General features: G+C 63.1%; 3 protein-coding genes across 4 annotated transcripts; 2 read left to right on the top strand and 1 right to left on the bottom strand.

Moving 5' to 3' along the window:
- Positions 1-1,199: 1,199 nt before the first annotated feature.
- CHLRE_10g431050v5 (uncharacterized protein) lies at positions 1,200-13,068 on the bottom strand. 2 transcript variants are annotated; one of them, XM_043066646.1, is made up of 35 exons: positions 12,919-13,068; positions 12,610-12,746; positions 12,253-12,489; positions 11,997-12,125; positions 11,628-11,812; positions 11,247-11,450; positions 11,031-11,138; positions 10,741-10,902; positions 10,492-10,617; positions 10,125-10,256; positions 9,844-9,970; positions 9,533-9,666; positions 9,178-9,270; positions 9,026-9,069; positions 8,874-8,943; positions 8,502-8,634; positions 8,189-8,337; positions 7,930-8,051; positions 7,580-7,740; positions 7,356-7,449; positions 7,150-7,229; positions 6,155-6,987; positions 5,968-6,027; positions 5,782-5,843; positions 5,394-5,645; positions 5,057-5,275; positions 4,708-4,906; positions 4,416-4,563; positions 4,131-4,287; positions 3,740-3,963; positions 3,319-3,654; positions 3,078-3,212; positions 2,828-2,929; positions 2,353-2,476; positions 1,200-2,089 (listed from the first exon to the last, which is right to left on the bottom strand). In XM_043066646.1, the coding sequence occupies exons 1-35, from the start codon at positions 12,939-12,941 to the stop codon at positions 1,969-1,971; spliced, it is 5,622 nt and encodes a 1,873-aa protein (XP_042920043.1). In that variant the 5' UTR covers positions 12,942-13,068; the 3' UTR covers positions 1,200-1,968. The 2 variants fall into 2 exon arrangements, with proteins under 2 accessions (XP_042920043.1, XP_042920044.1); XM_043066647.1 differs by having other exon boundaries at positions 2,353-2,473.
- A 210-nt stretch (positions 13,069-13,278) lies between these two features.
- Positions 13,279-17,914, top strand: CHLRE_10g431000v5 (uncharacterized protein). Its single transcript, XM_043066645.1, has 7 exons — positions 13,279-13,834; positions 13,944-14,229; positions 14,509-14,665; positions 14,875-15,111; positions 15,496-15,576; positions 15,888-15,930; positions 16,072-17,914. The coding sequence occupies exons 2-7, from the start codon at positions 13,976-13,978 to the stop codon at positions 16,743-16,745; spliced, it is 1,446 nt and encodes a 481-aa protein (XP_042920042.1). The 5' UTR covers positions 13,279-13,834; positions 13,944-13,975; the 3' UTR covers positions 16,746-17,914.
- A 54-nt stretch (positions 17,915-17,968) lies between these two features.
- Positions 17,969-27,884, top strand: CHLRE_10g430950v5 (uncharacterized protein). Its single transcript, XM_043066644.1, has 23 exons — positions 17,969-18,078; positions 18,146-18,393; positions 18,767-19,033; positions 19,249-19,363; positions 19,569-19,730; positions 19,891-20,116; positions 20,268-20,311; positions 20,488-20,625; positions 20,898-21,047; positions 21,221-21,256; positions 21,399-21,437; positions 21,629-21,671; positions 21,807-21,952; positions 22,199-22,300; positions 22,478-22,654; positions 22,973-23,038; positions 23,219-23,364; positions 23,706-23,832; positions 24,018-24,130; positions 24,241-24,274; positions 24,417-24,543; positions 24,759-25,552; positions 25,687-27,884. The coding sequence occupies exons 1-23, from the start codon at positions 18,022-18,024 to the stop codon at positions 27,493-27,495; spliced, it is 5,166 nt and encodes a 1,721-aa protein (XP_042920041.1). The 5' UTR covers positions 17,969-18,021; the 3' UTR covers positions 27,496-27,884.
- Positions 27,885-27,954: the final 70 nt, after the last annotated feature.

The following is a 27,954-nucleotide window of genomic DNA, read 5'->3' as shown; positions in this document are numbered from 1 at the left end:
AGGTCGTACACGACGTGCCCGTAGATGTTGCTGCTGTGGGGGGTGATGGCGAAGTTGAGGTAAGGCGTGGCGACGCCGGCGGCGGGTGTGGCGCCGGAGGCCGCCAAGGTGAGGTCGGTGGAGTAGATGCCAGGGATGCCGGCAAGCGATTGGGATTGCAGCAGCAGGTGGGGAAGGAAGGGGTTGCAGCAGCCGAGGAGGTCGTCGGTGTACCGCTGGGTGTCTTGGAACGCCAGTAGCACATCAAGGGCGAGGGAAGCTTCCGCGCACAAGGAGCTGGCGGAGGGCATGAAGACGCGGGTGTAGAGTGCGTGCTGCCAGCGCAACTCATCATAGGCAAGGACCAGGTTGGCAACGTACGAAGCGAAGTTGGCGCCCATGGCGACGCCGCGAATTTGCAGGTAGGGCTGGCCGCGGTAGGAGGTGTAGGCATGCGTAAGCAGGGCGCGCAGCACCGTGCGGAGGACGCCGGGCGTCCACATATAGTATCGGCCGTGAGCGTCGAGACCTCGATGCGGATGGGGAGCAGGCGGGGGGCGCCCGCGGCGGGCGGCGGAGGTGGATTTGGGGCTGGCGCGGGCAAGCCATGCGGCTTCGGTAGGCCACTGGGCTTCGGCTGCACGGTTGTACGGGTAGAACTGGAGGCCGGCGGCTCCATCATGCAGGGTGGAGAGGACGAGGGAGAAGAGGTTGACCAAATGCTCGATGCAGGTAGGAATAGGCAGGTTGGTGAAGAGCCGTTCCACGTCATATGTGCACACGGCCGGCGCGGAGATAGGGCCGGGCAGCTGACATGGCGCGGCAGTCGAGGCGGTGTAGGTGACGGTGGCGATGGGTGGCCCAGGGGCAGTTGGCCCATGCCCTCGCCACGCACTTGAACTCGTCCGATGCGACCCCCGACGCCAGCCGTAAGCACCATGCGTGGTATCGCACTGCCACGTTTTCATACCATGTCGATCAAGTGCTTGGTGTAATCAAGCATGTACGGTTAAGGTGCAAACGTGTTGCCTTGTTGGTGCAGGCACGAGGTGGCGGGCACGCGCGTAGCCACACTGGCGGACTGGCCTGCGGGGCCCAAACTCAGCGTGTGGCTGAATCCAGCCCCATGCAATGGGTTGCACACCTGCCACCTCCCCTGGTTGTGCTGATCCGCAGGTGCAGTACGGTATGTTGGAAGTTGGCTTTGGGCTCTGAATTAAGCGGAATATTCTTTACATTTGCAGTAGGTGGTCACGCATGGCCCGCCTAGCGTCCACGCCGGGTCAACCAACGACTCCCAAGACAGTAATTTGGCATGCGTACACACATTGCAAAGCTTGCTCAACCCCAAACAAGTGCCTGCTGCTTGTTAGTAAAGGGTCCTACTTTCCCAGATTGCGTCTGTAGCCTCCCGGCTTGAAAGGACACCCACCGCGTCTGCGCGGACTGTGACTGCAAGTTCCCGTGCCTCAACGCCCGATGCCGCTACTGCCACTCATGCCGCTACCAGTGCACCGCTTACGCCGGCCCGTGCTCCCATCCGACCTCTCGTACTGCACCCAGCGGCATTTCTTCGTATCCTTGCCCTCGGAGCCGCCCTGCTCGTCCCCTTGCTCTCCACCGGGCCTACGGCATCACCACCACCAGGATTCCTTCCTTACCGCCGCATTCACACCCCCCTCGACCGGGCCACAGGCCACGCCAGCAGCTGCCAGATACCGCCGCCGCCACAGGCTGCTGCTGCGGTACCGGCGGTGGCGGTCATAAGGCTCTGTTGGCGCCGCCGGAGTTGGCCCATTCGCTTTCATGCTGCCCCGCTCCGCGTTGTACTGGGCCTGCTGTACGTTGCTGTTGGGGTCCGACACCTCAGTGCTTGTTAATATCCCGCTGAACAGCACCAAGTTGTTCTACCGTTTCTGCCTACCGGCAACCCACACACGCTGCATGCTCTCACCCATTACAGGTTGGTAGCAACTAAAATCGAATTTCTTACGCGAAGACCCGGAAGCAGGCCCACTCCAGATATGAGTTGGGGCCGGTGTTACCCCAGTCGCCGTTGAACGCGGAGTACTTGAGCGCACAGTTCGAGTCTGTGAAGTAGAGGAAGAACCTGCAGGCACGGGCATGCCATGACAAGGAGGGGCCACACGCAGCTCGGGCATGGTGATGGGGACGGCAAAGCTGCCAATGCAGCATGCGCGCGCGCGTGCGCCTCCACAGAGGCATGATAGTCAGGAGACGCGGCCGCGCGAGGCAACATCCCATCGATGTTAGCACGGCGCGTCGTTCAGCATACACAGAAACATCGTGCGAAGGGCGACCACATGGTATTGGAACCCAGTTGAACCCCCTTCAGGCCCTGCATCCACTTACAGACACTGTGATTGCTGTTCGCAGGCCCTGCGGCAGGCATCCAAGCTGTCCACTTGGAAGGGCCCCACGCCGTTCACGTGGCGGCCGTTGACGTCGTACCCCGCCACGCAAAGGAATTTGCCTGCTGCACGTGGGACAAACAGCCACACACACAGCAGGCAGCGTTGCGCACCAAGTTGGTCACCGTCTTCATGCCCTCTATAACAACTTTACGAACACACGCACTTTACTGTCCAGCTTGCACCTTCCTTGTTCGCACTTCCTGACAGAACAGCTGACACCGCCACAGTCGCATCCGATATGTCTTTTGCTGTGCTGCGAATTGACCAGCCAGACACCCCGATCTGGATGCCTGTCCCCTCGTGCTTCTTGTGAATTACTGGGAGTGGTGACCCCCCAGTCCCCCCCCTTCACTTCACTTCATATTTGATACACACCATCCCATGGATGGCTACCCCCCGTATCATGTACTCACCATAGTTCGTCCGCTGCAGGCAAGTCTCGGCTACCCAGGAGGCGCCCGACTGGTCGGAGCCGTTGGGACCCGCCAGCAGGTTGTTCTTGAGGACGCAGCCACCTGCAGCCGTGCCGGGGAAGTGCGGGAGCTATTGGGTGATGCGTGCTCGGTTGGGAGTGAGAGCGAGGCCAGGGAAAACCAGTAAAACACAGTGTATGTGGCGCTTGCATGGGCGTGCCTCGTCACTTAAGATCCTGCGCGCCCCTACCATCGGTCAGCAGGATGAAGTACGTGCAAGCGCTGTTCGCAATGCATGCGTCACGGCAGCTGCCCTCGTTATACACCGTATCACGTCGGATGTCGACGTCAGTACCCAAGACGTCCTGGCCAGGCCAGCAGACACCTGTGGACCCGTTGCGAGCTTCAGTCAGGGCAAACAGGTAAAGTATTACGCCAGATCATGCAGTTTCGTTATGCAAGTGTGCCGTAAGTCAAGGGTACGCACCCACCCCGCGGGGCGTCCGGCGGTGGTGGTGGAGGAGGAGACGGCGGTGGCGGTGGCGGCGGGGGAGGTGGCGGTGAGGGAGGCGGTGGAGAGGGTGGAGGCGGCGGAGGAGGCGGCGAGGGCGGAGGTGGGCTGGGTGGCGGCGAGGGGGGCGGAGGGCTCGGCGGCGGGGGCTGGGGAGGAGGTGGAGACGGAGGCTTGGGTGGGTGCGGTGAAGGCGGCTTGGGTGGGTGTGGAGACGGGGGCTTGGGTGGGTGCGGTGAAGGCGGCTTGGGTGGGTGTGGTGAAGGCGGTTTGGGTGGGTGTGGTGGGCGTGGTGATGGTGGCGGTGGCGACGGGTCTGTGTGCACGTAGGCAAGGGGATGGGTCAGTCAAGACTTGTGGCAGATGTCCAATGCCAGGCCCCACGCTATCCAGCCACTTACTGTAGCACGTGATGTTGACGTACTGGCTGGGACTGCAAAGCGGCTCAGCGGTGCCGTTTGCTGCGGTACCGTTCCCGCCCAGTGCTGCAGACGGCGGCAGCACCGCCCCGCAATCGAATAGGGTGCGGCTGTCCGGCTGGCAGGCAACAGATGTCATCTGGGCGGGGAGCCCCAGAGGCGGACCCCACTGTGTCACGTTGCCACCCACCGTCGCCGCCGAGAACCTGTCAGCACCAGCCGAATTAGAGGGGCGCAGCCTGTGAGCGTGTGCATGAGCCCATATGCACACCTATAGGCGCCTAGCAGCTACTGCGTCGCCGTGCCGCATGTGGCGCACTTTCCAGCCTCCCCGTCTGCAACTAGTCATGGTCAGACACACGCATGCACTCACCCAAGCTCCGCGCACACTACCAAGCCATCCGGCGCCGCGTCAAAGCCGTCTGCGCACACGCCGCCGAAGGTGCCACCGCGCAGAATCTCCAGCCGCCCCGCCACCGCTACGCCGGGCTGCTGCAGACCCTCCCAGCCGTCCACTATGCGCACCGTGCCTGTGCCACGGGTCAACACAGGAATCTCACGTGCAAGTCTTTAGGTACTTGGCACCGAGCCCTACCACGCATTTGGTAATTCTGCCCAACTAGCAGCACGCGCAACATCTCCAGCCGTCCGCGCTCACCCTCTGGGTAGCGGTAGCACCTCAGCGCAACGTCCTGGCTGTGGTCGCAGTCGTGGAAGCCCCAGGCGTTGCGGCGGCAGGCGGCCAGGCTGGACTCGTCGCCCAGGCAGTCCAGGTTGTCCAGCTGGATGGGAGGAACGGACGAGGCCTGCGGAAGTAATCCAAGCGAGGTGCGAAAGGGCGTGATGACCTGGGGGTTGAGCGCTGGCTTTGCAGGATTAACAGTCACACAGTCGCAGCAAGGCGCAAGAAGCGCAACTTGCCGCAAGTTGCAAGCCATAAGCAAGCGTACCGTGTGGTTGACCGGGGCCGCTCCCGCTACAGCCCCTGCGCCGCTGCCGTTCACGGACAGCAGGTAGGGCGCGGCCAGGTCGGGCGGCAGTAGCATCCCGGCCTCGTAGCCCAGCAGGCGGCAGGCCACGTCGGCGTTGACGCGGTGGAACCAGTCCGAGCAAACAGTGCCCCAGTTCAGGTTGTGCCAGATCTCAAGCCTGCAGAGAGTAAACATGAGCGCCATGGGGATTGAATGAAAGTGTCGATGTTGACGGCTGGCGAGCGCCTTGGCACGTGTGCATGAGCGGCAGCCAACATGTGCATGCTCCTGCCACTATTATGCTCGCTGCACTACCCATGCATCTCACCTGCCCTCCGTCCAGATCGCACCCGACGCCGCCTGCAGCGTGCGGTTGGCTGCCAGGCGCAGGGTGTTCTGGCGCGGGCATCTGTCCGACGGGCAGTTGAAGCAGGTGACGCCCGCATCCTCCCAGTGGCTGCAGCTGTGGTTGCCCCACTTCAGGCTGCCGCGGTTGCCCCACCGGGTGCACTGCGCCAGGCCGGACTCGGTGCCGTTGCAGGCCACCCTGCATACGGCATGTTGGGAGTACATACGATAGGCGGTCTGAAAGCGGTAAGTACCAGTAATCACCTACACTACTCAAGGAGATAACCACGTCGCCCACTGACACGCCAGCAGCTCACCGCGTCATGTAGATGGGCTGCCATTCGAAGCCGGGCCCGAAGGCGCCGCCCCACTCCGCGTACCCGCCGTCAAAGCCCAGCTGCCGGCACACCACTGTTGCGTCGTCATCGTCCCAGCCGTCATCGCACACGGTGCCCATGCGGCCGTTGTGGTACACCTCCACGCGGCCGCTGCTGCCGTCCGGCCAGCCGTTCACCAGCCGCACGTGGCCCTCGCACTGGGCCACGTCCTGGTACGATCCGAATGCCGACCTGGCAGTCGGGGTGGTCAGGCATGTTACGAAGAAAGTCCTATGAGGCTATGAAAATGCCAGCCATAGGCCCCAGCTCCGGTCCTCGAGGATTCAAGGGGCCCGAAGCAATACAGATTAGAAGGCCCAGCCCTCACCGGAGCGGCATGAAGTGGCGGCTGATGCACAGGGCGCGGGGCGGCCGGAACGCCTCGACCACCTGAGGACAAGGAAGACCGGTGTGGTGGGGTTGGGGCGGACCGGTCACGGTGAGGTGTCGGGCCAATGCTGCCTCGGGCCATTCGGCACTCCGCAAGCACGTCTTGCCAGCCGCCATTACCCACCTTGGCTAGCTGGTCGCAGCACTGGAACTGCACCATGGCGTCCACTACTGGAGCCAGCTCCTGCAAATCACAGAAGCAAGCACGTGCTACATGTTTCGGAAAACGGCAACGTGAGACTCGCGTCAGACGCTGTCCCGCATTCTCAACCCCTGAAACTGCGCATGTCTCGCGCAAGCAGCGCACGTACCTGGATGCAGCCCTTGACGGTGACATTGCTGATGCAGATCTTGTCGAGGTAGTTGGTCCCAGGAATGAAACCACCTTCTTCATCAATGAACGCGCTGACGTTCACAGTCGGCAGCAGGGCGTTTGCAGCCACGACGGCCGCACATGAGCCGCGAGCAGTCCTTCCGGGCAGGGCAGCTGCACCGCCGCTTGCGTTGAAAGCGGTGTAGTTGCCGTCCTTGACTGCTTCCAGCTGTTGCCACAGGCGGCCGCACAGGTCTGCATGCGAGGGCGGTGATGGTGATGGCGGCCGCGGTGAAGGTGGGTGCCCCGGTGGCGGGTGGGGAGGAAAAGGAGGACCGGGCGGTGGTGACGGCGGAAGGGGCGGTGGCGGGGGGCGCGACTGCTGCTTTTGAGGTGGAGGCGGGGAGCGCCTATTGGACTGCGTGAGCAGTCTGCGGTGCTTGAGCTCCCGGATAAGGACGGGATCAAAGGGCACCGCCTCTCTCACGCCCCGTGCCGGCCGCTCCCATTCACTCCGCAAGTTGAGGCCTGCTGGCAATGGACCGCTGACCCCGTTGCTGCCAGCGCCCGTACTTGCAACGCCGGCGCCGGCACCGCCTCCGGAAGCGCTGGCCTGTCTTTGGCCTTGCTGGCTACTCTGCAGCCCGCGCCGCCGTGCGCTGCTGTTGCCGCTGCCGCCAGCCGAGGGCGTCAGCGGCACGCAGGCCTCGTTCCCAGGCAGCGTGTCCAGGTCCGCCGCCGTGCCGTTGACACAGGTCAGGCAGGCAGGCAGGCCCTGGTTGGGCGCGTAAGTGGTGTTATCGCAGGGCGTGCAACCCGTCTCATATGATCCTGGGCATTGGGCATGGGTAACAGGGCAAACGTGCGTCAGTTCCGGGCTCCTAAATACATGACTTGTCCATGACAGCCTCGTCAAGGCAGCAGTACATTGCGGGGTGTGGTTATGCTATGAAGAGCATGGTGATGGGCTTGAAGCAGGCGTCGTGCACGCACCTGCAGACCCAACTCTGCACAGGCAGGCGTCATTGTATCCATTGCGATCCAAGTCCTTCACATCTGCAATGTCTGGACAACTGTAGGAACGTTGCAGAAAGGGGATATGGTACGATCATGTAGTTGAAGTTTTTGAGCTTGGCAGGGAGCTAAGAATGAACATGCCGTACCACGTGGTCATCCGTGAAATATCCCGACCCGCTCACGTGAGGCAGTCGAGCAGTCCCGGCGCGTCCGTGAACTGGTCGCCGGTGCAGGGCACGCAGCTAGGCGGGGTGCCGGCCATACCAGTGGGGCACTCTGCAGCAGGCATGTCAGGTACCCACGTAAGGCATACAGGGGCAGGAAGACACGCAAAGCCAGTACATACTAAACCCTGGCCTTGCTTGCTTCACGCATCCCAGCGCTAAAGGGCTAACCGAGAACTCACGTGTCTGCGGCGTCTTAATCTCGCAGATGAAGGTCTGCAACTCCTTGCAGTCGCTGACGGTGCCCCAGCGCTGCTGCGGGCCGTTGGGGTCCACTTGGCGCTTGAAGGACATGCAGGTACTGGTGCCCTGAACCTTTGGGTTGGGAGCCCAGTCCGTGTACCTGCGGACGCGCCAGGGGAGACGGGGCCGCACAGTGGGATAGGCCCGAAAGCCCAAGCAAGAAGGAGCCCTGGCCCTGGCCTTAAGCAGCTGCCAGGGGTGAATGCTTCAGACAAAGTGCCAGAGATGGGCGCGGCACGACACGTTTCCTTGCGGCAGCTGGCCTCACGCTACCCTAACACTGACTCACGTGAAGGGTGATCCGTCAATCCACAGCCACACGGAGTCGGAGCCGACGGAGGGCAGTCCCTTGTAGGCGCCCACCCACAGCAGGTCCGTGGACACCTCGCTCTGTGGCGCGGAGTCCAAGGCCTGGGGCGGGTGCCGCAGGAGGCAGCAGCGGTAGGGAGGAATATGTCAGGGAGTTGCGAAGGCAGGGAGACAGGTGGTAGCGAGGGCCGTGCGGCAAATGATTAGCGCTTGACCCTGCCGTTGCCGTCGGTCCTCACCTTGACCACCAGCGCCTCCTTGGCTGCGGTGGCCACGCTGACCATCAGCCCTCCATAGTACTTGCAGGCGTCGGCGGCGTTGCGGTAGGACGTGGGCGAGCGCGACAGCAGCAGCTTGGACTGGCTGTTCTCGTAGATGATGTCCATGCCTGCAGCAGAGGTGGTGGTGACTTACATGATTGACGGGCGGCGGAGTGCCGGTGCATGTGTGGAGCCGCGTGAGAGCGATGCAAGCAAGTACATGCATGGCACCGGAATGCAGCCATCATGCCCCGGCACCAGCCCGTAACCGCCCCGCGCGTCCACTGCTCACCCTGCGCCACGATGTCCCAGGGTTTGGGTCCGCCGCAGTCGATGATGTCTGTGGTGTCGTACGTCGTCTGCGCGTTGCTGAACACGCCGTTCATCACACCGAACGTGGGAAGCGTGATCACGCCGCCCCAGCCCTGTGCGCGTATGTGTAAGGTGGACGGGGAGGAAGCAAGTGACGTGGCAGCCACTGCAACAGGAGATTGGCGACCTGAGGGCCGCTGCTCACACCCCCGTGCCCCCACCCCCTCGTGCATCATCCCGTGCCACCGCTGGCCGCATCCACGCCCCTTTGTGGGCTTTGTCCTTTGGTCACTGTTAGTTGCACCATTTCGGTACTGGCAGCCCCAAACCCCTGTCCTTCCTTTGCACCTACCCGTGTGGTGATGTCCACCAGGGCGGTGTAGCGGGCATCCACAAACTCCTCCACAGTCAGGTACAGAGATCTGCGGGGCCAGCGGCAGGTCGGGGCAAGCATTGGTTGTGGCGTAAGGGCAGTCCAGCACGCACCCCATCCCTCCCACTTACATGACCAGCTTGGTCGGGTCGAACTGCACAGAGCTTCCGACCGTCTACAGCACAGAGAATAAAAGGTGGCGGTGGGGCGCAGATCAGGAACTCGGCCAGATTCAAATCAGGCCAGCTGTGCAATCCCGCTGCTTACCCTGCCTACGACTTACCGTGCTGATTTCATAGCTATAGTCAGCACCCTGGGTGCTCTCTGTGGCGTTGTTGACGTCTTTGCTGATCTGGTTGGTCCGGTCCGTCATCACCTGCACACACGTCATTGCCGGGCCAAGTGTCAATGCTAGGCGTAGTCACAAACACTCGCAGCAGTATGAGGCTTTGACCGGTGCTGGTAAGAGATGACCTTGACATTCAGAAACACGCCACACGGGGAACGCACCCGGTACATGGCGGGGGCAAAACCCAAGATGCTGGCAGCGCTAGACCCCGCGCCCCAACCCACATGCTGCTAGGCTCCCTCTCGCACCCACATCGTGGACGACATGCCATGCGCCCGCATAAACCCACATTTTGGAAGCTGGACTGCGAATCGCCCACGCTCTTGCTTGCTGACTCCGTGAGCTGCTGGTTCAGCTCGGCATTGTTGCTGACGTCAGAGGTGGAGATCAAGCTCTGGGTGCGTGACTGATCTTGCGTGGAGCCTGCGTTTACCAAACACGTAAGGCAAGGATTGGGATGGGCGGGCACCCGCCAGGCCAGCTGTGTACGTCCGCCAATCAGGCCCCGGACCTGGCCACGCACGCACCCTGCGTCTGTAACCCTGCACCGGCTGTTTGCGGTGTGGTCTGCGACGCTGATGCAAGAAACCACGTGCGCACCCTGAGTCACGTCCACGCCGTATGTGTTCTGCCGGTTGACCTCGCTGGAGCCGCCGCGGGTGCTGGTCTGCTCCGTGCTGAAGGTTTTGTCCTCGCCCAACACCTGCCCGAGCGTCTGGCTATGCCCCTGCGTGGGATCAGATGTCAAGACACGTTGCGACAATGCACCTTTGCTTCTTGTAGGGAGGCAAAGAGAGGCGCTTGACCCTGGCATTAGGCCTTTTGACGGGCGGGCCGTGCGCCACTGATGTAGGACAGGTTGCTGTCACATGCACACGCACCTGTGTGAGCGTGTTGGAGGTGGTGGACGTGTCGGACAGCTCCTCCCCGGTCGTGCGCTCCCGACTGGAGGTCCGCCCCTGAGACCAAGTACTGGTACGCTCAGCGGTGGACCCGAAGCTGTTCTCCGTGCCCTGCGCGCGTTTTGAAAAGGGACGGTGTGGCTGTGTTGGTGCGGCAGTTGGTACGGCAGATATTTATGCCCGCGGCATGCTGGCACACGTGGCACGCATGTCTGGACATGAGGCGCAAACCAGGGGTGCGTTGTATTACAAGGCTGCAGCAATCTTGGCATACATAACTGACGTTATGTTTGGCCGGCGCAAGCACGCGTGCGGTAGTGAACGGGTGGTGCATATGCGTGCTTACCGCGGTGTTCTGGCGGGTATTGGCGGAGCTGCTAGACGTGGCGTGCTCGCTGCCGGTGGTGGTGGAGTGGGAAGTCTCGTCGCTCCAGGTGTGGCCGGCGGTGGCGCTGCCCAGGCCGAACGGGGCCTGCGCGTGAGCAGTTTGTACGCGTCTGAGAGCACAAGGAAGGGCGCTTGTCTGTGCCTAATATAGTCCCGAAGCAGTGGCAATGCATCTAACCACCAACGCATAGAGCTACGTAGCACGCACATTCAATGTACCAGATACCGAGGTGCTTTCGCTATGCTGGCTGCCGTCGGTACTGGATTGGGTGCTGGTATCGGTGGTGCCCGCCGTGTTCTCCGTGCCGGCCATAACGCTGTTGCTGAAGGCGTTGTTGGAGGTGGTGCCGCTCATCTCGCTGCCCCCGCTCTGTGCGCAGATGGGAAGACAAGAATGGGCAAGTGCAAATGGCCTTGAGCAAGTAACAACGCTACACGCCAATGGGTACGTACGAGTACGGTACGGTATTTAAAGCACCGGGAAGGTGGAGCCCATACCTCGTCTGTGGTGGATGTGCCGATGGATTCAGAAGAGGTCTGCGTGCGACCGCGGCTCTGCTCCTGCATGCGCGCTTGCTCCGTGCTGGTTGTGTCCTCAGAAGACTCCTGCAAGCCAAGAAACATAAGCGCTAACCCAAGCTGCAGCGTGCGGTGCGGTCATGAGCCTTCCCAGCGATGCAACTCCCCGCCAGAATTATTCCATTACAACCACACCTGGCGCGAGAAGCTGTTGGTGGTGCCTGACGTAGCTGCGTCGGACCAGTCGGACGTGTCCGCGCTGCCCTCGCTTGTGCTCTGGCTGTCAGAGCGCTGCTTGCTGAAGCTGATGCCGTTTGCAACCTCATTGCCCTGGCTGTTGCCGCGGCTCACCGTCACGCCCGTCACAGCACCCGTGCTGTTGGAGCGGTCCTCAGTCACCTGGCGGCAGCGCGTGGAAATGGGGAAGGTCGGAAGGTCCGAAGGTCTGAGTCATGGAAAGGAGAGTCTGTCGGGTCAAGCTGTGGCCGACCTGGGTCAGGCGCATACCGGTGCACGACAGCAAATAAGTTGCATCCTTGCAGGCAATTAGGCAGCCTGACAGAGCCACATACCCACCTGCCGATTTGTTCCAAATTCGTTGCCGGTGGTGTTGGAAAGTGACACGGCCGCACTGTTGGAGACGCCGAAGGAGAGCGTGAAGGAGTCGGAGGTGTGCAGAGTGAAGGTGCGGGTCAGGGTGGTAGTGAGGTCGCAGGAGGCCAGCACCTGGTCATCCCGCATAGCGCAGTAGCCGGGGCGGCCTGGGGATGGGGACAGTGGCAAGCGCATTGAGTGGTGCTGGCGGGATGGTTATAGAATGTGACGTGGGTCGCCAAAGCGGCGTGGGGTTCCGTGTTGGGGTCGGAAGACGAAGCAACACTTCGCTGCCTCCGTGCCGGCCATAGAAGATAAAATTCGCCATTTCACACCCGCCCATGGCCTCACCCTCGCATCTGTTGAGTCCCACGTTCTGGCGGGTGGGGGGGTCCAGCAGCCTGAAGGAGTTGATGTTGTACGTCAGGCGGTCGGGCCAGGGGTGCATCATGAGGTACAGAGACGTGATGTACTCGCTGCCTGCACGCGTGTGTGCGAGAGAACTTAGAGACCCATTGGGTGAGATTCGCAACAAGGGTCATGAAATCGGGGTCATTCAGACAGCCCGCTGTGCAACCTCTCCGTGGCCAACACGAAGGACACGCACCTCCATCATCCAGCGCCACCGAGCCGCCAATACCCGCCAGCAGCCCCGAAGCGACGTCTGACGTGATATCGGTTGTGCGATCGCACGTGGCGTAGCCCGAAGCCAGCCTGTCGCCATAGGAGGTCTTAAGGCACAGCGCTCCATCCACGAATGTGTCGTTGCCGGAGAGCCGCACATTTCCGCGCGCGACTCGGGCTCGCTGCCTGAAGACGAGCGTGCTGGAAAGGATGCGCTCGCCTGTGTGTGTCAAGAACCAGAGTCGGGGTGGGTCAGTAGTATACAAAGCGGCTGGGCAGGTGCAGGGGAAAGGGTGTCAACGAGCAACCGGGGGTGTTACACCCCCGAATGAAGGCGCACCGGGGAAGAGGTCCAGCGTCTGCGCGAGGCCGCCCGGACAGTGCTCGCCAAACGAGTAGGACTGCCCTCCCCGTGTTCTGACATCCACCTTGCACAGCCGCGACTCCCACTGCGTGTCGCGTGAAATGATGCTGACCCTGTAAAAGTTCGTCAGAGTGCACGAGAGGAGCGAGATTTATAAGAAGCCACTTATATGTATGGAAATAATGCACATGCATGTATTTCGAAGAGCCACGAAATAATCTGCACCCATCTGTCGATTCAACCCTGAATCCCAGGTCCCCAATTTGGTGTTCGTTGTTGTCAAACATTTGCACCCTGAGCCGCTGCATACGGAATCTCATCAATCAATGCAGAAATCAAGTCCACAAGCTGCAAGTGCCTGTGCAAGTGCAAGTGCACGTTCTTTTGGACCAGTACTCGCAGCGAACGCTCAGTTGAAATCGTAATGCTAAATAGAGTCATACGGGGCCGCTGGTGTATTCCGCTTCCAAGGGCGGAAACGCCTGTGATGCATGCCCCACGCAAACCGCGCCCCTGGCCCCAGCTCACCGGCTTACAACGTCGGGGTAGCCGGGGCCGCAGTGCGTCCACGAGCGCCACGCGGCCTTCAGCAATGCCGCCCGGTCTTCAGCGGTGATATTCACTAGCACGTCAGACGGTGTCGGCCCCACGGTGATCCAGTATTGGTCGTGGAGCTGTTCGGGCGGGCTTTTGGGGCTATTAGCCCACTTGCCATACCAGCCGCTGCAATCGATGTATGCCAAGGAGCATCGCGACAGAAAAACCACTGCGAGGGGGAGCAATCTGGCGAGCTCGGGCCGTCGGAATGACCGCATGCTGCTGGCGCAAGCAGCGTTAATAAGTTGCGTTGAATTCATCGCACAGGTTTTACTATATAGCGCTGCCTCGGTCTGGCCATGTGCTTTACGAAACCTAAGATGAACGGGGACCAGACCTCGATTCAGTCAGACAGGAAACTAACCCGGCGCTTTGGAGCCCAGGAGCCCTTCGCCAAAGTTCGTAAGTGCGAGAAGTCGTTAATTAAACCAGTAAAATTTTCAACACGGTGTAACGTGTATTAACGCTACTGCAAGCTGATACAGCATGACTCTTGTCGGGCGCGGCACAGTGCTGTGCGTCTGCGCCCTGCTCCTCGGATGGCTCGCTCTGGGCCCACGCGGTGTCGCCTTCGCGGACGCTGCCGGGCGGCTGCAGCAAGCAGGTGCGTGTGTTGTGTGGGCACGCTGGCACTGCCAGCGCGGCGGGTTATTTGCAGGTTGCAATTCGTTTACCGTATGCTGTTCGATCACCCGCGCCACGGGCTGCTGCAGATGTCGACAACGTGTCAGTGTCGGAGGCTGCGATGCCACAACCCGGGGCGCATAATGTGGGCGTCAGTGTGGAAACGCCGGAGGTTGGGTTGTGGGTCTGGAGCAGGGCAGGACCTGGCTTGGGCTGGGGCCTTCGCAGGCTGCTCGGCGGGAAGAACAAGGGCAAGGCTGCCCCTCTACCTACGACGGGGCAGACACTACACGTCAAGCTCAAGAGCAATGGCAAGGGGAAGGCTGCAGTTGCGACGGTGGATTCCGCCGGTGGAGTGCAGTCCGCAGGACAGGAGTGAGTGAGTGGGTTGGGCGGGTGCTCACGTGCAAGTGTGGGCGGTCAGCAGCATCAGCAAAAAGAACGAAGCAGTAGAAGCAGAAGCAATCGCAGCATGCACCAGCAGCTGCTGCTGCCAACTCAACTGTTGAGCTCCACCGTGCACCCCATCTGCACACGCAAATTGACCAGGCCCGCGTGCGTCCCCACAGATCCCACAGCAACACTAACGGCTCCTGTATTTCGTTGTTCGTGTCACGTGCACACCCACTCTTATCCGCGCCCATGCCCCATCAGGTTTAATGCCAAACGAGCAATCAACAACAACAACAAGAAAGGCAGCAGCAGCGGCAGCAGCAGCAGCAGCAGCAGCAGCAAATTAACACCTGCGGCCCAAGGGAAGGCCAGCAGTAGCAAAACGGCGGTGCTGAACAACCTGCCCGCAAACTGGGGGGTGAGTCATAGTATGTCACATGCTTGATCACGGAGTGCAATTAGTGCAGCACAATACGGTACCGCGGCCGACTGTCAACTGATAGGACGGATGCGGTAACGCGTGCATCTGTAGCCAGGTAGGTGCTGACCCATGCCGTACGTTCCTGCGGTCTTCACGCCTCTCGCGCCCCCACCCTGCTGCCCGCCCTACCTTGCTTGTCTGCGCAGTGGAAGGCGCTTGCCAGCCCTTACGGCAATGGTGGCCCCGACATCAGGAACGCCTTCGCAGAGTTGCAGCCCCAGCTGGCTGCAAAGTGGCCCGGCAGCATCACACACGAGGAGGCGGCGCAGGGAGCACAGGGCGACATTGGTGGCGGCGTGAAGCTCAAGGGTTACAATGGGAACACCCCGCGTATTGAGTATCAATCCTCGCAGATTAAGATATCCGACCTTAAGGGCAAGCCGGTGAGTGAATGGTTGGCTCGTCAAGGCCGTATTTGCTGGCTGGGCGTGCATCTGACCTGAGACGCCGCTGGCAGCAATGGAAAGTGAGATGTGTGCGGGGTGCTTGGTTGGCTGGTGCTGGTGATGATGTCTTATAATGTCCTAACCTGGGGCATGTTCAAGTGGGCGGGGGGGGGGGCAATCGGCGGCTGCGCGCACTGCTTGCCTGCTGGCAAGGCGGTGCGTGGCGGATGATAGCGACTGACGCGAGAAGTGCCCTGCCTGTGCCTTTGCCTGCGCCTGCGCCTTTACACCAAGCCAGCAGCCTGCAGTGAGCCGCTCTGCACCTCTGCTCCTGTGCACCCGCGCCAATCACCCCTACCTGCCTACCTGCTGTGCATGCAGGTCATGGACAGCACGGGCAAGCAGCTGAGCTTCCGGGCCATTGACTATCAATACGGAACCAAGTCATTTGCCAGAGTGCAGGTGCGTGCGCGCCCTGGCGGCTCTATCTGTGGCTGATGCAGATGTGTGTATGTGGGTGGGCCGGAGTGACGGGAAGCATGGCTTAGATGTTGCCGCCGAGGCAGTCTCTACCGCATGCAAATGCTCATTGGAAGCATACGGCCACACGCTGATGCATTCACACGGCATGCATTCGCGCGTTCCCTACCAACACGACGTTGGTGTCTACTGCTGATTGCCCCTTATCCACTGGATAACATCAGTGCGCTTTTTGTGGAAGTATAACGGACCACGCATGCATGCACCACGCTCGCTCACGCCGCCTTTCACAGGTGCCGGTGGGGTACCAGGTCCCAGCCAAGGTCGTGATGGCAGGTACGTAACACTTTGGGGCGTGTGTGGAGCGGGCAGATGCTGGTTGGGTGCAGCGTGTGGCTAGGTGTGGCCCCTAGCCATTGCCAACCTATTCCTTACTCGGCGCCTGCGCCCCCACCCCGCCCCTGGGAACCCCGGCAGGTCTAGAGCTCAGCTTTGGATCCGGCAAGACCGTAGGCAGCGCATACAACCGACCGGTTGCCGTTCTGCCCCCCGTCAACGCCGATGGCAGAAGCTTTAAGTCCTTTGCAAAGGCAGGCTTGGCTAGTCAGGCAGATGGAGACTCAGCAATCCCGTGGACGGTTGTAGAAGCCCAGGTCGCGTCGGATCTCAGCACCGGCACCGGCCTGGCTGATCGTCAGAACAACCTTGTGCTATTTAGCTCTGATCCCAAACAGCCCATTGAAATGTCAGACCCTGACAGCAACGTGTGGCAGGAGTCGTACAAACCCGGAAGCAGCGCCATAGACGGCGGTATGGCGAACCCCAGGCAGACACCCAAGGCGCCGCCGCCTTGCGATCGCCGGCGGCGCAGCAGGAGCGTGCGGCGACTGCAGCAGGCGGACACCGCCTGTGGCCCCAACAGCGGGGGCGGTACCCCGGGCGGCAGGGAGGGCGGCCAGACGGGCACGACGGCTCCTGGTGATGCGCCGGCTTCTAGCAGTGATCAGCAGGGTGGTGAGCAGGGCGGCCCGAGCGGCATGACCAACAAGAAATGCCGCTGGGTGCAGTACAAGAGGTCGAATGGGAGCACGGGCCGGCGCAAGCGGTGCACTGGTAGTGGTAGCGGTGGCAATAGCTTTTTCGGGCGTTGAGGATCAGGAATGGGCGTGAATTGTGCTGCGTAGGCTGGCCGGTGCGTCGGCATACTGATGGTGCGCACTGCTAGTGCCGCGTGCATGCCGGGTAGTCATGTGGATCGCTGCGGCGCGCAGCGGCTGTTTGTGGGCCAGATGGTACATACAAAGGCGACTACAGGGTACCGTGTCAATCGCTCATCCTTGCCTCTTATGCGGCGCTGGCGACACAACGGTATGGTTGAAGGAAGCATGCATGTTGATTGCCCGCCTCGCTCCCTCGAGGTTTATGAGCTTACAATGACGACAGCACGCGTGGAGTAACTGATTTGCGGTCCGGGTGGTTAGTTTGATGGGGGCAAGCGTATGGTAGTACCGTAATACCCATCTCTGTGTCATGCAATCTCTTCGCGGCCACACCTGCGTGAGTTTAGCTACTTGAATACCTACGCATGCAGATTGCATTGGTTACAAGAGGGACCTGCTGACGCAGTTGACGAGCCAGTGACGTGGAGAACGAACACCCTGATCTGGACCCCAGGGGCGTGCCGCCTGCAATGCCGTCGGCCTACTCTAGCTTTAGTAGGCTTGCTCCCATAGGACGCTCCTCCCGCCATACCGAACATGTATGTTACTAGGTGCCATCACTCCACCTCCTCTTCCATTATGACACTTCGTGGTCTGTTCAGCTTCATACTTCCATCTGCTCTTCACTCAATCCAAGGGTGGCCTGGCGAGACTCGGTCCCACCCCCTCGGTTTGGCACCAAGACACACATACGATTGTAACCTAGACGAGAAGTCTGCTATAACTTGCGATTTGATGCGCGCCATGCAGTTCAACACCTGCGCACTTAGGGGCTGGTTGCAAGACTCCCAACTTGGCCCCGTCGTGGTTTCATGCTCGAGTATCAACCCGGCAGCAGCGGAGAAGGTGGAGGCGGCAGCGCGAGAGGTGGCAGCGAGCGAGGCGGCAGCAACGGAGGTGGCCCGTGGCGGCGTGGCCGCTGCGGCCGGTCGGAGAGGTGACGTGTGGACTTCGTGTGGAACCTCAACTTGGAAGAGCGAGGGATATGGCACGGACGGTAGTTTGACAGTGACAGTGTATACGGATCTTTTAGCTGGGCGCGTGTGAGCAAGGGAGTGGGGGTGAGCAAAGTGTCGAATGAGGTTGAATCCAAAATCCTTGCATTCACATTATTACCTGGACTGAACTCCGTTTTGTTCAGCTTAACAAATTATCATCATCAGTCTAATGTCAGTTCGCCCTTCATACAAATAGCGCTTGGGGACAGATGGGGAAGCGCAAGGACGAGGAGAGCGACCAGGAAGAGGAGGAGGATGCATCTCAGGCAAGTTTCATGTACAGAATACACCGCATGAACATTGGGCCTCAGTGGCTGCTCGCTGGAGATGCAGGACTCGGCCGATGACTCGGACGCTTCGGGCCTCAGCGACGACGAAGGGGAGGACGATGATAGCGATGATGACAGCGATCTGGAAGATGAGGATGACCCGGAGCAGCTGCCCAACAAGCGCAAATCAGTGAACTTGCGCGCAGACGCCAAACCACGGCCAGGCGTCGTGAAGGCGGCAGTGGCCAAAGCGGCGCCCCCAGCAGCGGCCAAGCCCGTGGCAGCGGGGGCCGTCAAGCCCCCTCTTCCCAGGTCCGAGACTAGCTCGCCCCTATGAGCTCCCGTGCTCGCGCGTCGCAATAGCTTGCGGCCGCTTGCTGCCCCCCGCGCGGCCTTGACGTGGTGTGCCCTGCTGCCCACCACCATCACCACCTTCCAGCCTGCCCGTGTGCGTGCAGGCCTGCACCCACTCATCAACGCCTTTAACCCGTTGCTCTGAAACAACGCGATGTTTACTCGCTACGCCGAACATATCCAAACTCCACAGGCCTGGAGCTGGGCGGTTGGGGGCTGCAACACCCCTGGCAAGAGCAACGCCTCGCGCGGGTGTCGGCTCAGGCACGGTAGCCCACGCGAAACCCGCGTCCGCCACAGCGGCTACACCCTCAAACGCCAGCATCCCCAGGCGCACCAGTATTGGCAGCAGCGCTGGAGGGAGCAGCACATGCGGCGGCGGCAGTAGCGCCAGTGCATCTGCCACACCTGCCGTCACGTACGCGCCTCGCCCCGCTGTCAGCCGCATCCGGGACGCGGAGTTGGATGATGAGGATGAGGATGGCGGGGGAGGAGGCGGCGGCGGTGCGGGAGGCAGCGGCATCGGAGACGCGGCGGCAAAGGAGGCGGAGCTGCAGCGGCGGCGTGAGGCGAACGTCAGGGCGCTGATGGACAACAGGTGGGGTGGCGGTGCTGAAGGTGTGAGGGCAAACCCGAAGGTGGGGCGTGAGGGGTGCTGCTGTTGGACCCGACAGCATCCTGACTCGAGCTAGTGCACTTCCCTGCCCTTCCTCTTACCTCCTCTCATCCTTTGCCCGGCCGAGTCTGTATTTCGCTGTCGCAAGCCCCATCCGTCCGTGCCTTCCCGCTCCTTCGCCTTCGCCCCCTGCGCAGCCTGGAGACCACGAGACAGCCGGTCATGTCGCGCTTCCTGCGCCTGGCCGAGAGCGACGCAGTTCTGCGCCAGCCCTTCATCAGCCCCATGCAGGGCGCGGCGCCCGTCAGCGACGTGAGTGGCTGCGCGGCCTGGATCGAGATGTGTGTGGGTGGCGGTGTGGCATTGGCGGCTGGGCGTTGGCGGGAGTTTCTTGCTGTTGCCTGCTGGGTCAGGGAGCGTTGTAGGCGGTCTGTGCGCTGTTGCTACGGCGACCCTCCTGCCGCTCGCTCTTCCCTCTCCCACCTAATGCAAACCCAACCGACACGTGCCGATGTAGGCCCTCCGCCGCAAGCTGGTCGCCCGCCGCACCTTTGTCCCCTGGGGCAGCAGCACGCCGCTGCCGCTCCCCGTGGCCGCCGCCCCGCGCCAGCCGCCTACGCCGCCGCCGCCGCCCCTGCTGCTGGCGCCAGCGACGGATGAGCCGCCCGCGCCGCCGCCGGTGCGCTTCTGAGGCCCTCCAACTTGGGTCATGACTCACGACGCTAGTGTTGTGCGAGGCACAGCTCCAGCGCACTACCTGCTTTAGTCGCTCCTCCAAAACAACTTGAGTCGCATACAACTCAAGTTGCGCTGCTGTGTGTGCGCCGCGTCCCTTCCAGGAGCCGGAGCTGCCGGAGGGCATTGAGCCGCTGGTGCTGTGGCGCCCGCCACCCGAGGCGGCCGTTGCAACCGAGGACAACGCCGCCGGCAGCAAGGCCGCCGGTGTTGGTGGCGGCTGTGTGGTTGTGGATAACATGCTGACGCGCTTCCTGCGGCCGCACCAGCGTGAGGGCGTGCAGTTCATGTTCGACTGCGTCACGGGCCAGCGCCTGGAGGGCAAACACGGTGCGGGTCGGGTGCGGGTCGGGTGTCGTGCGGTGTGGGGTACAGGCAGGCGTGGCCTGACAGGCATTCCTGCAGGCGTTCATCAGGCGTTTGCCCAGGCATCCCCTGGCTTCCCTATCCAGTACGGTACTTCTTGCGTGTGCGCCCGCAGGCTGCATCCTAGCTGACGACATGGGACTGGGCAAGACCCTGCAGGTGCGCGGCGACGTTGTGATAGCGTGACCATCACAGCATCCCTGGCTTCCAACATGTATACATCACCTCAACACGCCCCGCGGCGTCAGGGGAATGCGTCACAGGCATGCGCCCGGTCTCAAACAACCGCTCTCCCTCCCCCTCCCCCATCAACCCCGCCTCCTGCTCGCTTCCAGGGTATTACGCTGTTGTGGACGCTGCTGGGCGGCGGCCACCCGCTGCTGGGCGGGGTGCCGCTGGCCCGCCGCGCCATCATCGTGTGCCCCACCAGCCTGGTGTCTAACTGGGACAACGAGTGTAGCAAGTGGCTCAAGGTAGGCCGGGCGGGAGGGTGGATGGGTGGGGATGGGCATGGGGGCAGGGCGTGGCGGATGGGAAAGGGGGATGGGGAAGTGAAGCGGTGGGCGGGGATGGCTTGGAAGCCGCTTGAATCTGGCAGATCGGCGTTGCACCAGTGATGGCTGTGTCAGGACTTCTCAACGGACGCGGTGGGTGGCACCTGTTGGCGCACAGTTCACCCAGCGCTTACCCCGCCCGCCCATGCATGCGCCCCACCCCTCCACCCTCCTCCGCACCTCTGCCCCAGGGCCGCCTGACGACGCTGGCCATGTGCGAGAGCAGCCGCGAGGACGTGTGCTCCTCCATCGCCCTGTTCCTGGACTCAAGCAACACGGGGCTGCACCGGGTGCTCATCATCAGCTACGAGACCTTCCGCATGCACGCTGACAAGTTTCAGGTGCGTGTTACAGAGCTCAAGGGAAGGGAATCCCCCGGGGCCTTGCGCCACGTGGAGTGGGTCGGGGGCAGGTCAAACTGGTGTCCTCGCCTTCCATCAAGTTGTGGAAGTACCGTGAAAGTGATGTCGCTGCCCTTCTACGCGGTGTGCCGCGCTCCCAAATGCTGCTGCAGGTGCCGCATGCCTGCGACCTGCTCATGTGCGACGAGGTAATCAAGCGTAGCTGCGACTGATGTGGCGTGACGCAAATGCACAAAGATAGAATGCAGCTACAGGCGCACACCGGAGCTCCAGGACGCATGTGCCTCCCTGGACTCGCGATCCCGACACTCCTTGCTGACCGGCACGCAGGCTCACCGGCTGAAGAATGACGCCACCCTGACCAACCGAGTACGTGGGATACGGCAGCCCTTATGCAGTTATGCGTGATGTGGTTTGGGGGTTGGTAAAAGTGTAATGGTGTATTCACTGCGCGTGTGCCAAAAGGCGTGGGGCAGTTGGGTTCCGGTGTGACCGATGCTGTGTGCCGCACATGCGCTTAGCTGCCGTGCCTCTCGCACACCCTCACAACCCACCCACAGGCCCTGGACAACATGCCGTGCAAGCGCCGCGTGCTGCTGTCAGGTGCGGCAGCGGCAGCCATGGGGGAGGAGGGCGGTACACCTGTCCCCAACCCAGCCGCCCACCAGTCCCCGACCGTGGGCTGATGACTACGCGCCCCCTTTCCGCTCAAACACCTGAGTGCGCCACCCCCCACAGGCACGCCCATGCAGAATCACCTTGACGAGTTCTTCGCCATGGTGGACTTCTGCAACCCGGGCGTGCTGGGCAGCGCGGCGGAGTTCAGGAGGAGGTACGAGGCGCCCATCCTGGCAGGCCGCGAGCCGGACGCCACCCCCGAGCAGGTGCGGTGCGGGTGCGGGGCAGTGCGGTGGGGCCTGGGAGGCGGGGGAGGCAGCGGAGGAGGGGGGACGCGAATGCGGAGAGAGATGTTGGTGTGGAAAGCCGTGGCCCGCTGCCGTGCTTTATGACGTATGCCGGTATGCGATGCATGCGTTGCAGCGTGGGTTGGCGGTACGGCAGTAAAAGCTACAGATGCAGCACGCGTGCAACTCACACGCCTCCGTGCTGTCCCTCATGGTTGTGTCCAGGTGGCTCTGGGTGAGGAGCGCTCGGCGGAGCTGAGCGGCCTGACCAACCGCTTCATCCTGCGCCGCACCAACAAGCTGCTCAGCCAACACTTGCCGCCCAAGGTGAGCGCGTGAGGCAACACGTCCTCACAACCCCCTTGGCACCCTTGGCATGCACCCTTCCCTTCCTCGCGCCGCACTCAACCTCAAACCACCCCTGCCTGCCTGCCTGCCTGCCTGCCTGCCTGCCTGCCTGCCTGCCTGCCTGCCTGCCTGCCTGCCTGCTTTGTGTGTGCGCAGGTGATCGAGGTGGTGTGCTGCCGGCTGACGGAGCTGCAGCGCGCGCTGTACATCCACTTCCTGCAGTCCAAGGCGGCGCGGCGGGTGCTCAACGCCGGCAAGACCACCAGCGGCGTGCTGTCCGCCATCACCTCACTCAAGAAGCTGTGCAACCACCCCAAACTCATATACGACGCGGTGGGCAGGGCGTGCTTGTGTGTGTGTGTGTGTGTGTGTGTGTGTGTGTGTGTGTGTGTGTGTGTGTGTGTGTGTGTGTGTGTGTGTGTGTGTGTGGGTGTGACTGTGTGTGGGTGCCCAAGGTGTATGGCATGGCGGCGGCAACGCAGTCACGTGTGAGCGAGATGGAGCAGCTGGCTGAGTGCTGGGTTGGGCCATGCATAGCTGGTGCGCACACGCGCATGCAGCTGGACATGCGGTCATGCACACGTGTTCACTCCTTCAAGGATTTGTATTTCGGCTTCGCTCTGTTGTGGTGCTCGGCGGCCTGCGGCGCAGGTGCACAGCAAGGCGGCGGCTGCGGCGGCCGGCGAGGACGGCGAGGGCAAGATCGAGGGCTTCGAGGTGGGGCCGGCGGAAGGGGTTGAGGCCATGGGAGGGGCCGGAGGCGCCACAAGCAAGGCGCATCGTGACTTGATGTGTATGTGGTGTGGCGGGCGGTGGTGCAGTGCTGCTTGGACGCGGGGGCGCAGGGCTGACTTGTGTGGCACCTCGCCCTGCTGCTGCCGGTTGACGAGCATGCAGGGTGTGGGGGTCCTATTCCCGCCCGGCCTGTTCGACAACGGGCGAGTGGGGCGCGGCGGCATGGCTGCGGGCTGGGAGGCGGTGGGCGGCAAGATGGCGGTGCTGGCGCGCATGCTGCACGTGCTGTACACCGAGACCACGGACAGGTGCGGCTGGCTGGTATTCGTGTGCGTGCGTGTTTGCGTGTGTGCTCGTGCGCGTGTGACACTGTGTGCGCAGGCAGGTGTACTACAGTATGATAAAGATGATTTTGCAGGTGCTTGCAAACAGCAATGACGCGCCACGGTGTCACTCGTACAAGAGATCTGGGAGAGCCACGTGTTTCCACTATACAGGCGCAAATGCGTGCACGGACACAAACACGCAACACACACACACACACACACACATGCACACATGCACACACATGCACACTATGGTGCACCCACCCGGCAAGGGCTACCAGCAGCACTCAACCTGCCCTCTCCGCCCCCACCTCCTGCCACAGGATCGTGCTGGTGTCCAACTACACCTCCACACTGGACCTGTTTGTGGCGCTGTGCCGCGAGCGCGGCTACCCCTTCGTGCGGCTGGACGGCACCACCACCATCAACAAGCGCCAGAAGCTGGTCAAGGTGCGCGGGTGCCGGGATGCTGCAGGGGCGCAGGGCGGGGTTCCTGCCCTCGACAGCCTTCACGTGCAGCCGGGCTTCGCAGCCGCCGCTCGCACTGACCCGCCAACACACACACACACACACACACACACACACACGTGCACACACACACACACACGTACACACACATACACATGCTGCGGCAGGTGTTCAACGACCCGGTGGAGAAGCAGTTTGCCTTCCTGCTGTCCTCCAAGGCGGGCGGCTGCGGCCTCAACCTCATCGGCGCCAACAGGCTGGTGCTGTTCGACCCGGACTGGTGCGGGCGGGCGGGGGAAGGGAGGGAGGGAGGGTGTGCTTGGCGCGCTGTGTGTTACTTCCTGTTGATTCAACGCTCACGTACCGTACCCATCACTGCGAACGCCGCAGGAACCCCGCGAACGACGCGCAGGCGGCGGCGCGGGTGAGCGGGCTGACGCGGGTATGGAAACGATTGCAAATCCGCACGCTTTAATGGGGCAGCGAGCAAGGAGCAAGGGAACCTCAGTTCTTCACCCTTCACTACTGTAAATCTAGCCCTATCCGCGCCCGCACCCCACGTTCAGGTGTGGCGCGACGGGCAGCGCAAGCGCGTGTTCGTGTACCGCTTCCTGTCCACCGGCTCCATAGAGGAGAAGGTGTTCCAACGGCAGATGAGCAAGGAGGGGCTCAAGCAGCTGGTGGGCAAGACCGGTGAGTGGCTGGCAGCGCGGATGCGGCGCGGCAGCGCGCGCGCGTGTGTGTGCGCGCGTATCTGTGTGAATGTGTGGATAGACAGTGTGGCGAGCGGCGGCCAGGAATGGAGCTGAAGCGAGGCGTACATGGCGCTGACGACGCTTTCGCAACCCGCAAGGGCACCGCACGTACCCCACGTCCTGCTGTGTCCTGACCCTCAACCCAACCTGCAGGCAAGGCGGCCGCCAACGTGATGACCAGTGAGGACCTGCGGGAGCTCTTCTCCCTCAACGCCGACAGCCCCTCAGACACCTACGAATGCATGTGCGGCACGACCGTCGCCGCGCCCGAGGCAGCCGCGCTGGACGTCACCGCCGCAGCGGTGCTGGACGCAGCTGCTGCAGCTGCCGCGGGAGGTGCCGCCGGAGAGGCGGCCGCCGCGGCGGCGGCGGGCCTCATTGCCGCGGTTTGCGGGGGCGCGGGGGGAGTGGAGGCGATTGATCTGTGCCATGATGAGGGCGACGGCGTCGGTGCTGACGGCGGCGGCGGCGATGCCGACGACGGCGGGCCTGACCTGGGTCTGGATGACTGCTGGGGCGGCGGCGGCGATGACCACATGGACATCACGGCGGCGGAGGAGGATGGGGGAGAGGCGCGGGCGCCAGCCGCGGCGGCGGCCAGCAAGGGTGGCGGCCGCGGTTGCGGCGGCCGTGACACGGGCATGAGCGACGGCGAGGATGAGGACGGCGAATACCTCGACTCTGACGACGACTGGTGCAGCGATGATTCAGATGACAGCTGGGGCGGCGACCGAGGGCGCGGTGGCCGCAAGGGCAAGCGGCGCGGCAGCGGCGGCAGTGGCGGCGGGCGCGGCGGCGGCAAGGCGGCGGCTGGGAAGCAGAAGGGCCGCGGCGGCGGCGGCAAGAAGGGCGGCGGTGGAAAAGAGCGCGGCGGCAAGGGGGCTGCGCCGCCGCCGCCGCCGGTTGTTGTGCGGCGGCCGCCAGGGCCGCCCGTACACAAGCTGCAGGTGTGGGGCGTGTCTCTAGATAACGGTATGCATGTCCTCTTAACGACTCTTCGTCTTATCTACGTTACCGTACCACAAAAACACGAACCCATTTCCCATGCCTCCCTCACGCCCGCGCACCCCACCATCACCAGACGGGAGAGCCGGCTGAGGAGGACTTGGCCAATTGGGCGCACCACCCCACACCCGACACCTTGCCCGACGCCGTCATGCGGCGAGTGGCGGCGCCCGACGTGTCCTTTATCTTCTCCGTGTGCGTGGCCGGCAAGCACATCGAGGGCGGCGACGAGGAAGAGGCGCGTCTGGCGGAAGGCAAGGGCGCAGCAGCCAGTGGAGCGGGGAGAGGAGGACCGGGCGGGTTGGGTCCGGCGGCCCTGGCGGGCCGCAGCAACCGGCCCAGCCGCGGCGCAGCGCCGCCGCCGATGGCGCCAGCGGGCGCGCCGGCGGCGCCGGCGGCTGCCGCAGCCGCAGCGGCGCGGCCACTGCCGCCTGCAGCGGCTGGCACGCAGCCGCCTGCGGTGGCGGTCACGAAGCCGGCGAATGGGGCGCCCACGGCAGCACCAGTGCCCAAGCCGCTGCCAGCGGCAGTAGCAGCACCAGCAGCGCCAATGGCTGCAGCAGCCACCAACGCGGCTGCTGCTGCTGCTACACCCGGAGGTGTGACGACATCTTCGGCTCCGGCGGGCGCGGGTGCGGGCGCAGGCAAGCCGCCCCCGGTGGCTCCCGCGGCGAAGCAGTCGCTCCCCGCGGTTACCGCCAGCAAGCCCACGTCGGCGCCGGCATCAGCAGCTGCGGTCCCGGCGTCAGTAGCTGCGGCGCCAGCTTCATCACTTGCGTTGGCAGCGTCAGCGGCTGGGAACCCTGGCGCCCACGCATCCAGGCCACACGCCAAGCCGCCGCAGCCGCTACCAGCAAGCGGCTTGCTGGCCGCAGCAGACCGCGCCGCAGTCGCGCCTCTGCAGGGCTCAGCGGCAGTGGCAGCGCCGCCCCGCACTGCAGCCGCAGCAGCAGCAGCATCACCAGCAGCAGCGACCGCGGCGCCATCAGCGGCAATGCCAGTACGGCTGCAGGGACTGGCAGGGCCCGCTGCCACCGCGGCACCGGGAGCCGTGGCGGCGGCAGGACCGCGGCCACCGGCGGCGGCGCCGCATCTAGTGCTGAGCAATGGCTACGCAGCAGGGGCGACGGCAGCTGCAGGCAGCGTCAAGCCCGTAGTGGCCGCACCTGCAGGACTTGCGGCACCTCCGCAGGCTGCAGTACCGACGGCAGCAGCAGGAGGGGCTGTAGCAGCGCACAGTGCACTGGGTGCTACAGCCGCCGCCAAACCCCGGCCGCCGGGCGCCGCCGCTACCACCACAGCAACGGGTCTGGCGCCGCCGCCCGGCCATGGCGGGAGCAAGCTGGCCAAACCCAGGCCCAGCTCGACCTCCTCAACATCCACATCCACATCATCAGGGGCAGCTGTTGCAGCAGCCAAGCCGGCGCCGGCGCCGGGGCTGGGGGCCGCTGTGCAGCAACCACAAGCCGCAGCCGCGGTGCCGGCGGGGGCACCGCCGGTGCAGCGCGCAGTGGCGCCACTGGCGCCGCAGCAGCTGAACCGGCAGCAGGCGCCGCCACCAGGTACCCTGGCAGCTGGAGCTGTGCCTGGAAGCGGTAAGCCGGCGCTGGGGGTGCCGCCGACAGGCGCCCCGAGTGCGCCGCACCCTGCCGGTGCCGTGCCCATGATTAACGGTGGCGCCACGGCAGCGGGCGTGAAGGTGCCAGCAGCAGGAGTGCCGGCTGCGGTTGTGGCCGCGGCGGCCGCGGGCAAGGCCGCGCGGGGATGGGAGGAAGGTCCCGGGGGAGGCGGCGCCGGTGGCGGCGGCGGGCGGAGCTCCCTGGATGCGCCTCAGCCCAAGCGCTCGCGGCCGCCGGGGCTTTACATGGATGACGATTTTATCTGAGCTGTCGGGGCGGAACAAATGGCTTGCGGAGCGCATCGTGTCCTGGTGATGATGGTTTGCCTGATCGTGCATATTTTAGGCGAGCGACTGTGAGCGGATGGGCGCTGCAATAAGAAGTGGGGAATATGGCGGCACGGGTAGCGGGCGATGATGCGACGTGGCAATTACGATAGCAGGTGGCTCTGATTAGAGCAGGCAGGAGGCAGCAGGATGTGCGGGGGGCTTCCCGCAGTTAGGACAGGCACGTGGCAGTGTGCGGTGACTTGGGTGTTGGGGATGCAGGAGCAATGCATACTGACGGGGGTGTGTCGCAACTCGCTTGGGCGGCACAGGGCGGCTCGTTGGGTTATCTGTGACTGGGACACTGGGTGCTACTGCGATACGTGCGATACTCTCCCGCTCGACCCTGCGCCCGGACTGGGACACCAGGACAGTACCCAGGAATTCGAGGCAGGAGTG

The sequence above is a fragment of the Chlamydomonas reinhardtii genome, chromosome 10 (genome assembly GCF_000002595.2).
Source record: "Chlamydomonas reinhardtii strain CC-503 cw92 mt+ chromosome 10, whole genome shotgun sequence".
Classification (NCBI taxonomy): domain Eukaryota; kingdom Viridiplantae; phylum Chlorophyta; class Chlorophyceae; order Chlamydomonadales; family Chlamydomonadaceae; genus Chlamydomonas; species Chlamydomonas reinhardtii.
Note: the sequence above shows the minus strand (reverse complement) of the source record. Positions and strands in the feature narration are given on the sequence as shown.

Bases quoted from the DNA above. Each gene is read 5' to 3' on its own strand.
- CHLRE_10g431050v5 (XM_043066646.1), bottom strand. From the start codon at position 12,941: ATGCAGCGGCTCAGGGTGCAAAT. The intron at 8,635-8,873 runs GTAGGTGCAAAG...ATACGCGCACAG, and splicing joins TGGTGGACATCACCACACGG to GGCTGGGGCGGCGTGATCAC. The intron at 5,844-5,967 runs GTGGGTAATGGC...CCTTGTCCTCAG, and splicing joins GCTGCGACCAGCTAGCCAAG to GTGGTCGAGGCGTTCCGGCC.
- CHLRE_10g431000v5 (XM_043066645.1), top strand. From the start codon at position 13,976: ATGCCACAACCCGGGGCGCATAATGTGGGCGTCAGTGTGGAAACGCCG. The intron at 15,112-15,495 runs GTGAGTGAATGG...CTGTGCATGCAG, and splicing joins CCGACCTTAAGGGCAAGCCG to GTCATGGACAGCACGGGCAA. The intron at 15,931-16,071 runs GTACGTAACACT...GAACCCCGGCAG, and splicing joins AGCCAAGGTCGTGATGGCAG to GTCTAGAGCTCAGCTTTGGA.
- CHLRE_10g430950v5 (XM_043066644.1), top strand. From the start codon at position 18,022: ATGGGGAAGCGCAAGGACGAGGAGAGCGACCAGGAAGAGGAGGAGGAT. The intron at 20,312-20,487 runs GTGCGCGGCGAC...GCTCGCTTCCAG, and splicing joins GACTGGGCAAGACCCTGCAG to GGTATTACGCTGTTGTGGAC. The intron at 22,301-22,477 runs GTGAGCGCGTGA...GTGTGTGCGCAG, and splicing joins GCCAACACTTGCCGCCCAAG to GTGATCGAGGTGGTGTGCTG.